This window comes from Pseudophryne corroboree (assembly GCF_028390025.1).
Source record: "Pseudophryne corroboree isolate aPseCor3 chromosome 2 unlocalized genomic scaffold, aPseCor3.hap2 SUPER_2_unloc_3, whole genome shotgun sequence".
NCBI classification, from domain to species: Eukaryota; Metazoa; Chordata; class Amphibia; order Anura; family Myobatrachidae; genus Pseudophryne; species Pseudophryne corroboree.
The window spans coordinates 497,856-510,037 of NW_026967490.1; the positions used below are offsets into that span (position 1 = coordinate 497,856).

Sequence of the window (12,182 nt, forward strand, 5' to 3'; positions counted from 1 at the left end):
ATAATGCCTAACCAAGTAACTGTAATATATTACGCTGACAATGAAATTATGAACATATGGTCGGCAGGAAAAGGCCACAGCTATATATACAGTGGAGATTGAAAGTTTGGGCACCCCAGGCAAAAAATTATTTTAATGTGCAAAAAGAAGCTAAGGAAAGATGGAAAGATCTCCAAAAGGCATCAAATTACAGATTAGACACTCTTATTTCATGTCAAAAAAAGTTTGATTTTATTTCCATCATTTACACTTTCAAAAGAACAGAAAACAAAAAATGGAGTCTGCAAACGTTTGGACACCCTGCAGAGTTAATACCTTGTACAGCCCCCTTTGGACAGCTGAGACCTGGTAGTGTCATGGATTGTTCTCTGACATCACCTGGTCTTTCCAGACGATGATTATCTCAAAGGTTTTAAAAGCCCAGACTCATCTGACCTTGCTCCAACAATCAGCACCATGGGTTCCTCTAAGCAGTTGTGTAGAACACTGAAACTGAGAATAGTTGACGCTCACAAAGCAGGAGAAGGCTGTAAGAAGATAGCAAAGCATTATCAGATGCCCATATCCTCTGTTCGGAATGTAATTAAGAAATGGTAGTCATCAGGAACAGTGGAAGTTAAAGCAAGATCTGGAAGACAGCTCACAGGATTGTGAGAAAAGCAAGTCAAAATCCACATTTGACTGCACGATCCCTCCAGGAAGATCTGGCAGACACTGGAGTTGTGGTACACTATTCCACTATAAAGAGATACTTGTACAAATATGGTCTTCATGGAAGAGTCATCAGAAGAAAACCTCTTCTACGTCCTCACCACAAAAAATCAGCATTTGAAGTTTGCAAATGAACATATGCATTTTGGAATAAAGTTCTGTGGACCGATGAGGTTAAAATAGAACTTTTTGCCCAGAATGAGCAAAGGTAAGTTTGGAGAAGGAAGGGCACAGAATTTAATGAAAATAACCTCTGTCCAACTTTTACCCATGGGGGTGGATCAATCATGCTTTGGGGTTGTATTGCAGCCAGTGGCATAGGGAACATTTCACGAGTAGAAGGAAAAATGGATTCAATAAGATTCCAGCAAATTTTGGATGCTAACTTGATGTCATCTGTGAAAAAGCTGAAGTTAAAGAGAGGCTGGCTTCTATAAATGGATAATGATCCTAAACACACTTCAAAATCCACGGTGGATTACATCAAGAGGCGTAAACTGAAGGTTTTGCCATGGCCTTCACAATCTCCTGACCTCAACATAATTGAAAATCTATGGATAGACCTTAAAAGAGCAGTGCGTCACAGACAGCCCAGGAATCTAAAAAAAACTGGGAGACTTTTGTAAGGAAGAATGGGCGAAGATACCTCAAACAAGAATTGAAAGACTCTTGGCTGGCTACAAAAAGTGTTTACAAGCTGTGATACTTGCCAAAGGGGGCAGTACAAGGTATTAACTCTGCAGGGTGCCCAAACCTTTGCAGGCGCCATTTTTTGTTTTCTGTTCTTTTGAAAGTGTAAATGATGGAAATAAAATCAAACTTTTTTTGACATGTTATAAGAATGTCTAATCTGTAATTTGATGCCTTTTGGAGATTTTTCCATCTTTCCTTGGCTTCTTTTTGCACATTAAAATGAATTTTTGCCTGGCGTGCCCAAACTTTCAATCCCCACTGTGTATATATATATATATATATATATATACATATACATACACACACAGTACACAATGTGACATTTCATGCTGACGGCTCAGAGCAGTACGCAGATATTCAACAACAACCATCTAAGCTGCCATAATACATTAATTTGCATCTTAATAGCAACATTTTAAGAGGTTTTCTTGGGAATATTATTACATAAAATAGATATCCGGAACAGGTTTTTGTTTAATTATTCCTGATACAGACATTTTATTTGTGGCTCATTCATTTTTATTTCTCATTTACACCTTTAGATAGTAGTTACATAGTCACTTTTTGTTTCTGTACAAAAGATAAAATCTATACAAATTATGATTATTGTCTATCCCCATAAACAGTTTCAGCTTCTATAAATAGAGACTAAATGATAAAAACTCCTTTCAGACATAATTACTTCTGATAATGAAACGTCCCATGTAAAATAGAAGATTGGAGAGGCCTGAGAGTCACAGGTCCCATCTAGATGGGAATCCCTGGTCACAAGCCTCCGGCGTCTCCTCCGAGTGCTGGTGAGTTTTCTGATGTGAGACAAGTCTGGACAGTTCTGGGAACTCTTTGTTACACGAGCTGCAGGAGTAGGTTTCCTCACCGAGGTGCAGTCTATGGTGCCGCAGCAGAGAAGAGTTGACCTTGAAGCTTTTGCCACACTGGTTACAGGTGAAGGGCCGTTCCTCTGTGTGTGTTTTCTGGTGGATGTGAAGGTAAGAGCTCTGCGTAAAACTCTTTCCACATGTGTTACACATATATGGCTTCTCCCCCACGTGAACCCTCTGATGTCTAACAAGTGTAGAGTTTACACGGAAACATTTGCCACAGTCGGCACATGCATATGGTCGTTCTCCTGTGTGTGTCCGCTGATGAATGATAAGGTATGAGCTCTGAGTGAAGGTTTTCCCACACTCTGTGCAGACATAAGGCCTCTCACCGCGATGTCCTCTTTGATGTCTGAACAGATTAGAGCTCTGAGTGAAAGTCTTTCCGCACTCACACACATATGGTCTCTCTCGGGTGTGCACTCTCTGATGCATAATAAGGTGGGATCTACAGTTAAAGCTCTTGTCGCATCTCAGACACTCAAAGGGTTTCTTTGAAGACAGTTTCTTCGCAGACTTGCCCATATGTGTTTTACCTTGTTCGCTGGAGCTTACCGGTTTTAACGTTTGTTCTGTGTTAATGATATTTCGAGCTATCACTTTAGTCTTTTTCACGTCATTCCGTTTAGTGCTGGTGTGTGAAGGATTTTTTGCTAAATTAGAGGACTTCACAGGTTTTCCACGTTTCTTGCACAGGGTCTGGGCTGCTTGTTCCGTGCAGGAATTCTCAGCGCTAACATCAGTTCCCGCAGTACAGATTTGTGATTGGAGACTGGTAGGTGAACCTTCCTGCTTGATCTGAATAATGGGCATGTTTTCTACTGAAACAGAGAAAATCATAAACACACAACTGAAGTTTCACTAGTTGTTGAAAAATACAAATAACTTAAATTGTCTTTCTCCTTTCTTTCCTGAAAAGAGAATTGTTATAATTGTGTTAAATTCTTATTTTGACTGTTGAGACCTTAAATTCCAAAACACTTGCCCATAGCACCACCCTCCTATACCCCATGTCTGCCAAAGCTTTCGGTTATGCTTATCCAAGCCCCACAGCATATGATAGAGGACAAACAAGACTGTAAAGGGAGGTGTTCCCAGTGTCATCCAATGAACTAGCAAAATAAAAAATAAAAGTTTCTAAATATTCTCTCTACTTCTTTGCCTGTTGGGGGACACTGGGGACATCTGAGGGTGGGTACACGCAGTGAGAAGCACCTCCCTTCCATAATGGGCATCCCTGGATGAGAACAGATGAAACCAATAGAATAAGGTGAAAGTATGATTATACAGTATAACCAGATGGCAGTCCTACAGCTTCTAAAGGCTCCAAGCTGTGCTCTCAAGGGGACACTCAACGATCCATTCAATCCCATGTTGATAACTTCTAATAACAGTAGGAACATAGATAACTGAAAGGACAAAATAGGAAACCTGCCACTCGCTACACTATGGTAAATTCTCTCTGTTCCTGTCCCTAATAAATCAGAATAAATCACTGCCATGTTGAGAATGTCTGCATCACTGTGGTCAATACTGAACTAAAAGGATGACTGGAATGCCTTCCCTTTTACCTTTATCACCCTCTGTAGAGCTGCCTCTGGAGGGAATAAATAAATGAGATGAAAGTACAACAGTACTAACCTTCAATCTACCCAAAACACACTTGGATGCCTGGTCCTGGCACAGTACTTCTGAAAAAAAAAAAAATGAAACCACAATGCCCTCATGTTGACATTTGGCTGACCACATAGTCTCAACAGTTGAGAAATACTTCTGGATGAAACAGTCAATCCCCAGGATAAAAGATCCCAATCTGCTTCCAAGGTGTCTACTCCAGGAATGAACACCACTGAAATTGCTGGATTTTTTAACTCGCCCTCTACATAATCCACGTGTTGTTGTACTATGCTTTCTTAGGAAGACATAAAGCAATGCCAGGACAATGAGTAGAGTTTGAACTCCTCCATGGTTGAAAACACTTTGCAAGCTTGACCGAAGAATGACCAATTCACAACCCAATATCACCAGCATCCACTCCCAAATGTTAAATAATCACCCCCAACTGAGGTTCTGTGTCCTCAACCAACAAACTAGAGACTGAAATATAGCCTAACTGGAGAGATGATGGGGAGACTTGTACCTCTACGAAATCAATTCGAAATGACAAGCCCCTCAAATAAAACATACTGGACAACCTTTTCCAGAATTCTCAAAATGCATAGATGTCTGTTTGTGAGCCAAAAAGAACTTTGCCTAACTATGGAGACCCGTCACAAGACAGAACGAATATTTCCTGAACTGGAAATCTGCTTCTGAACCTTAAACTGGAAAAGGCTATGGTATCCAATGTCTGAACTGGAAATCTGCTTCTGAACCTTAAACTGGAAAAGGCTATGGTATCCAATGTCTGAACTTGAAATCTGCATCTGTGGGGATATATTTACAAAGCGGCAGCTTTTGTAAATCAGCGCTTTGTGATGATTTTGAAGTGAAAATTTAAAGTGGCATTACCATTAAGTGTACATACACTGGGATTAATGTTAATTCCACTTTAAATTCCCACCTCAACCCCATTGAGTAGCAAGCCACCAGTTCAAAAATATAGTCCTTGTTGACCAACAAAAACTCACTTTGAGCCAACCTGTTTATGACAGGACTCACATTCTTGACCTGGGCGTACAAGGATTTGAAGTTCAGAATAGGACAAAAAGACCCATCTGGCTTCTACACCAGTAAGTGATTAGAGTAAAACCCCACAATTTTCTCCATCTGCAATTAGAACGACAACCCCTAAGTACAGCAAAGACTGAATGACTTCCCACAGAGCAAGACACTTTGCTTAGCATCTGGAAAGACCAGAAATGCAAAACTTTCTCGGAGAGAAGCTCTATGGTACTGATATCCAAAAAGAGCAGTAACAAGGCTTGAACCACAGGAGATGCTAGGTGGGACAGCTGCCTGTCGAGCTTCTTGTGCTGGCAGATGGGATGTCCAAGCCAGACTGTCTCTCTGCTGGACCAAGAAACCAACCTCAAAAGGACCTGACCCAAACCCCTTGTAACGAGCAAGAACGAAGTTTGTGAAATTATCTTCTCTAGCTCTGGACCAAATAAAAACCTAGTTGAGAAAGGGATTAAGGAGTCTTTTTAGTCTTATCGTCCACTTCCAAGGATTTCAGAGAGCTTCTAGCATGCAGAAACTTCTGGAACCAAAATACTCAGATGACCTTCACCAAAAGCTGCATCACCTAAGGTATATCAAGAATGATCTAGCAAGTAAAGGAAATCTTCTCTTAGTCTATTAGGCATCACAGAGCTCTGCCATCTTTTTGTGCACCAACTTAACCACTAACACAGAAGTCATTATTGACCTAAGGGAGGCCCCACAGCCACAACAAAAATGGACTTCAGGAGGTGCTTCACTGGTCAATCTTCACCATCTTTAAATGACTGTACACCAGAGTTGGCAATGGCGAAGCACTTACATAACCTGTAAATGAAGACATCCACAAGAGGAGCAGATTCTCAAGATGTATCCTCCCTAGAAAGAGTAGAGTAGAATTGGACCTGAAACTTATGGTGAGGCCTCACAAACACCTTCAGAATCAGACAGGAAGGAAACAAAAAACAGATCCTTCACATTGTGCTAAAATCAAGAAGCTCTGGGAACCTCAAGAATTGGAGTGTCCAGGATGTCCAGCAAACTGCCCGAACTAAGACTTCTGCTCTCGGCCAACAGAAGACCTCATATTCAAACGGAATGACAAAGTGAATCAGGCACCACATCGCCCATGGGATTAAGTGTCAGAACCTAGTAGCCAGGACATATAAAGACTATTGCAAGGAGGCATCATTCAACCCTTGCACTGATGAGGCAAAATCTATAGCCCAAGCTAGTTTATTCTGAGAGATTGCCAACCAGACTTGGAGGACTAAAGATTGACTTGGAAGACCCCCTCCCCACCCCTCTGGGGAACCCCAATTAACTATGGGACAAGCTGATTATGGGAGTCCAATTCTGATGCCGTTACCCAGGCACAGGCTAGACCTGACTGGCAGGATTGGCAAATGGCAGCAGCACCTTTTACCATTAGCAATAAGCATGGTAGAAGGGGCAGGTACTGTAGATCCGTTGATAATAGTAATCCTCCCAACCTTTGTCTGTTTTCCTGTCATATTAGATTAGAAAGCAAACCGCAACATAATAGCAGAACACAAACAGGGAATTTAAAGTGCAAGACAACCACAGAGCTCTGTAAATCTGAGGGAACTGTAAGGAAAAAAACCTTCAAACCGATACCTCGCAGTAGACTGTACGGAACGGAAGTACAGTACTCAAAAAATGGCTGCTGCTTCTGGTGGGCATCTGCATACAGTGTGAGACTGCCAAGGAATAGATGCATAACGGGGGGAAACGTGTATTCCAATGAAACCCTGCTCCTCAGGGACCAGTCCCAAAACAGCTGCCATCCCATTGTCTCTAGCAAACACCAACTAGTCCAGTACCTACCACTCAGCTCTGGAGCCCAGATGCAGTCGAGATCCCGACAGTGTGATCCAAACGGACAGAATGCCAACGGATCCCGAAGGTATGTACAGGGAGTTAAGGTTAGGCTCTAGGGGGCAGAGGGAGGTGTTAAGGCTAAGCTGCTGGAGGGGACACGTTACAGTTAGGCTATGGGAGGAGATGGTTAAGGGTAGGGTTAAAAATAAGAATTTACTTACCGATAATTCTATTTCTCGTAGTCCGTAGTGGATGCTGGGAACTCCGTAAGGACCATGGGGAATAGACGGCTCCGCAGGAGACTGGGCACAACTAAAGAAAGCTTTAGGACTACCTGGTGTGCACTGGCTCCTCCCCCTATGACCCTCCTCCAGACCTCAGTTAGGATACTGTGCCCGGACGAGCGTACACAATAAGGAAGGATTTTGAATCCCGGGTAAGACTCATACCAGCCACACCAATCACACCGTACAACTTGTGATCTGAACCCAGTTAACAGTATGATAATAGTGGAGCCTCTGGATAGATGGCTCACTACAACAATAACCCGATTTAGTTAACAATAACTATGTACAAGTATTGCAGACAATCCGCACTTGGGATGGGCGCCCAGCATCCACTACGGACTACGAGAAATAGAATTATCGGTGAGTAAATTCTTATTTTCTCTGACGTCCTAGTGGATGATGGGAACTCCGTAAGGACCATGGGGATTATACCAAAGCTCCCAAACGGGCGGGAGAGTGCGGATGACTCTGCAGCACCGAATGAGAGAACTCCAGGTCCTCCTCAGCCAGGGTATCAAATTTGTAGAATTTAGCAAACGTGTTTGCCCCTGACCAAGTAACAGCTCGGCAAAGTTGTAAAGCCGAGACCCCTCGGGCAGCCGCCCAAGATGAGCCCACCTTCCTCGTGGGATGGGCTTTAACAGATTTAAGATGCAGTAATCCCACCGCAGAATGCGCCAGCTGAATAGTGCTACACATCCAGCGCGCAATAGACTGCTTAGAAGCAGGAGCACCCAGCTTGTTGGGTGCATACAGGATAAACAGCGAGTCAGACTTTCTGACACCAGCCGTCCTGGAAACGTAAATTTTCAGGGCCCTGACTACGTCCAGCAACTTGGAATCCTCCAAGTCCCTAGTAGCCACAGGCACCACAATAGGTTGGTTCAAGTGAAAAACTGAGACCACCTTCGGGAGAAACTGAGGACGAGTCCTCAATTCTGCCCTATCCATATGGAAAATCAGATAAGGGCTTTTACAAGACAAAGCCGCCAATTCTGAACTCACCTGGCCGAAGCCAGGGCCAACAGCACGACCACTTTCCACGTGAGATATTTTAAATCCACAGTCTTAAGTGGTTCGAACCAATGTGATTTCAGGAATTCCAAAATCATATTGAGATCCTAAGGTGCCACTGGGCACAAAAGGAGGCTGAATATGCAGAACTCCTTTGACTAAAAGTCTGAACTACAGGCAGTGAAGCCCGTTCTTTCTGGAAGAAAATCGACAGAGCCGAAATCTGGACCTTGATGGACCCCAATTTGAGGCCCAACGTCACTCCTGCTTGCAGGAATTGTAGGAATCGACCCAGCTGACATTCCTTCGTCGGGGCCTTCTTGGACTCACACCACGCAACATATTTTCGCCCAATGCGGTGATAACGTTTTCCGGCGACATCCTTCCTGGCTTTGAGCAGGGTAGGGATGACTTCCTCCGGAATGCCCATTAGGATCCGGTGTTCAACCGCCATGCCGTCCAACGTAGCCGCGGTAAGTCTTGGAACAGACAGGATCCCTGCTGCAGCAGGTCTTGTCCGAGCGGCAGAGGCCAAGGGTCCTCTGCAAGCATCTCTTAAAGTTCCGGGTACCCAGCACTTCGTGGCCAATCCGGAACCACGAGTATAGTTTCCACTCCTCGCTTTCATATGATTCTCAGTACCTTGGGAATGAGAGGCAGAGGAGGAAACACATAAACCGACTGGTACACCCACGGTGTCACTAGAGCGTCCCCAGCGATCGCCTGAGGGTCCCTTGACCTGGCACAATATCTTTTCAACTTTTTGTTGAGGCGGGACGCCATCATGTCCACCCGTGGTCATACCCAACGGTTTTTCCGCATTTGGAAAACTTCTGGATGAAGTCCCCATTCTCCCGGGTGTAGGTCGCCCATCGGAGAATCCTTGTGGCTTCTGCTATCGCCATCCTGCTTCTTGTGCCGCCCTGTTTATTTACATGGGCGACCGCCGTGATGTTGTCTGATTGGATCAGTACCGGCTGGTTCTGAAGCAGGGGCCTTGCTTGACTTAGGGCATTGTAAATGGCCCTTAGCTCCCGGATATTAATGTGAGGCGAAATTTCCTTGGAAATTTCTTCCCTGTGTGACTGCACCCCAGCCCCGAAGGCTGGCATCCGTGGTCACCAGGACCCTGTCCTGTATTCCGAATCTGCGGCCCTCTAGTAGATGAGCCCTCTGCAGCCACCACAGCAGTGACGCCCTGTTTCTTGCTGACAGGGTTATCTGCTGTTGTGTTGTCGGGACCAGCTGTGACTTTGGAAAATTGAGAATCCAGCCGTGCTGTTGTAGCACTTCCCGAGAGAGTGCTACCCCTATTACCAACTGTTCTTTGGACCTCGCCTTTATCAGGAGATCGTCCAAATACGGGATAATAAAAACTTCCTTCTTGCTAAGGAGTATCATTTCGATCATTACCTTGGTAAAGACCTTCGGAGCCGTGGGCAACTCCAACGGCAGCATCTGGAACTGATAGTGACAGTCCTGTACCACACATCTGAGTTACTCCTGGTGAGGAGGGTAAATGGGGACATGCAGGTACGCATCCTTGATGTCCAGGGAGACCCTGTAATCCCCCTCGTCCAGGCTCGTAATAACCGCCCTGAGAGATTCCATCTTGAACATGAATCTTCTGATATAAAAAATTCAAGCATTTTAATTTTAAGATGGGTCTCACCGAACCATTCTGTTTCGGTACCACGACCATTGTGGTATAGTAACCCCTTCCTTGCTGAAGGAGGGGCACCTTGACAATCACTTGTTGTGATTATAGTGTTGAATAGTCACCAACACCGCCTCCCTGGCAGAGGGAGGTGCCGGTAAGGCAGATTTTATGAAACGGCGGGGGGGCGAACATCTCGAACTCCAGCCTGTACCCCTGAGAAACTACCTGAAGGACCCAGGGATCCATGTGAGAGAGCCCACTGGGCGCTGAAATTTCTGAGACGGGCCCCCACCGTACCCGGGTCCGCCTAAGTAGCCCCAGCGTCATGCTGTGGGCTCACCGTACGCAGGGGAGGACTTCTGCTCTTGGGAACTAGCTGTTGCTTTTTCCTTTACCCTTACCTCTCGGCAGAAAGGATGAGCCTCTAGCCCTCTTGCTTTTCTGGTGCCGAAAGGACTGTACTTGATGATACGGTGCTTTCTATTGTTGTGGGGTAACCTGTGGCAAAAAAAGTCGATTTCCCAGCAGTAGCTGTGGAAAACGAGGTCTGACAGACCATCCCCAAACAGTTTTACCCCCTTATGGGACAAACTTCCATGTGCCGATTCGAGTCGGCATCGCCTGACCATTGCCGAGTCCATAACCCCCGTCTGGTGGCAATGGACCTAGCGCTTATTTTTGATGCCAGTCGGCAATTATCCCTCTGTGCATCACGCATGTATAAGACCACGTCTTTTATATGCTCTATTGTCAGCAAAATATTGTCCCTATCCATAGTTATTTTCCGACAGGGAATCTGACCATGCAGCGGGAGCACTGCACATCCATGCCGAAGCAACGGCTGGTCGCAATATAATGCCCTAGTGTGTATGACTATATCTTATAGGGTAACCTCCTGCTTTCTATCAGCAGGTTCCTTCAGGACGGCCGTATCCGGAGACGGTAGTGCCACCTTTTCTGTTAAGCGTGTAAACGCTGTATCTACCCTATGGGGTGTTTCACCGCGTGACCTATCCTCTGGCGGGAAAGGGTACGCTGCCAATAACCGTTTTGAAATTATCAATTTCTTATCGGGAGAAGACCACGCTTCCTCACACACCTCATTTAATTTCTCAGATGCAGGAAAAACTACTAATAGTTTTCTCTCACCAAACAAAATACCCTTTTTATGTGGTATCTGGGGTATAATCATAAATGTGTAATACATTTTTCATTATCTCAATCATGTAACGGGTGGACCTATTTGGAGGGTACACTAGTCTCATCGTCGTCGGCATCCGTGTCGACATCTGTGTCTGCTATCTGAGGTAGTGGGCGTTTTTAGAGCCCCCCATGACATTTGAGACGCTGGAACAGGCACAAGCTGAGTAGCCGGCTGTTCTGTGTCGTCGACCTTTTATGTAAGGAGTTGACACTTTCACGTAATCCTTCCATAAATTCAACCACACCGGTGTCGACCCCGCAGGGGGTGACAACATATTTACAGGCATTCGCTCCGCCTCCACCTCATTATCCTCCACATACATGTCGACACAGCCGTACCGACACACAGCCCACACACAGGCAATGCTCTGATAGAGGACAGGACCCCACAAAGCCCTTTGGGGAGACAGAGGGAGAGTATGCCAGCACACACCAGGGCGCTATATATCACAGGGATAGCACCTATAAAAAAGTGTTTTCCCTTATAGCTGCTGTATTGTTAATACTGCGCCTAATTTGTGCCCCCCTCTCTTTTTTAACCCTTTCTGTAGTGTAGTTACTGCAGGGGAGAGCCAGGGAGCTTCCCTCCAACGGAGCTGTGAGGGAAAAATGGCGCCAGTGTGCTGAGGGAGATAGCTTCGCCCCTTTTTCGCGGACTTTTATCCCGCTTTTTTTGGAAAATCTGGCAGGGGTTAATGTACATCCATATAGCCCTGGTGGTTATATGTGATGTATTTTTGCCAGCCAAGGTGTTAATATTGCTGCTCAGGGTGCACACCAGGTAGTCCTAAAGCTTTCTTTTTGTGCCCAGTCCCCTGCGGAGCCGCTATTCCCCATGGTCCTTACGGAGTTCCCAGCATCCACTAGGACGTCAGAGAAATAATTACCTTGGATTTTTAGCATAGGGATGCCACTATCAATTTCCTGACCACCGGGATGGTAACTGCTGGCATTTCATACCCAACCCCCGGCAACCACCAAGATGAACCTAGCTAGACCTCTCCCAGAATGAGGTCACTTGTGGTGCAGCAGGTGTTAGTGAGCAGTCGAGGCCTGCTCAGGAGTGACCTACTCTTCCAGAGACTTCAGCATCAAGAATGATGGTCAGCAACAGTGGAACCCTAATAGTACTTACAGTTATTGCACAAAACAAACATGAACTAAAGCTGTTTAACCAGTACCGAAGAAAACACCCCACACTTCCGAGGGCCTTACACTAAAGGAACTGGG

The 12,182-nt window shown here is 45.2% G+C and overlaps 1 protein-coding gene across 5 annotated transcripts in view; it reads right to left on the reverse strand.

The window, feature by feature from the left end:
* Nucleotides 1-1,871: 1,871 nt before the first annotated feature.
* Nucleotides 1,872-12,182, reverse strand: part of LOC134983056 (zinc finger protein ZFP2-like) — a 266,048-nt gene continuing 255,737 nt past the window's right edge. For 4 of the 5 annotated variants that reach the window (XM_063948750.1, XM_063948751.1, XM_063948753.1 and 1 more), the window contains exon 6: nt 1,872-3,106. In XM_063948750.1, coding sequence (XP_063804820.1) covers nt 2,139-3,106 — 968 coding nt within the window. In that variant the 3' untranslated portion in view covers nt 1,872-2,138. The remainder of the gene's footprint in view (nt 3,107-12,182) is intronic. The other variant, XM_063948752.1, reaches the window with a different exon arrangement.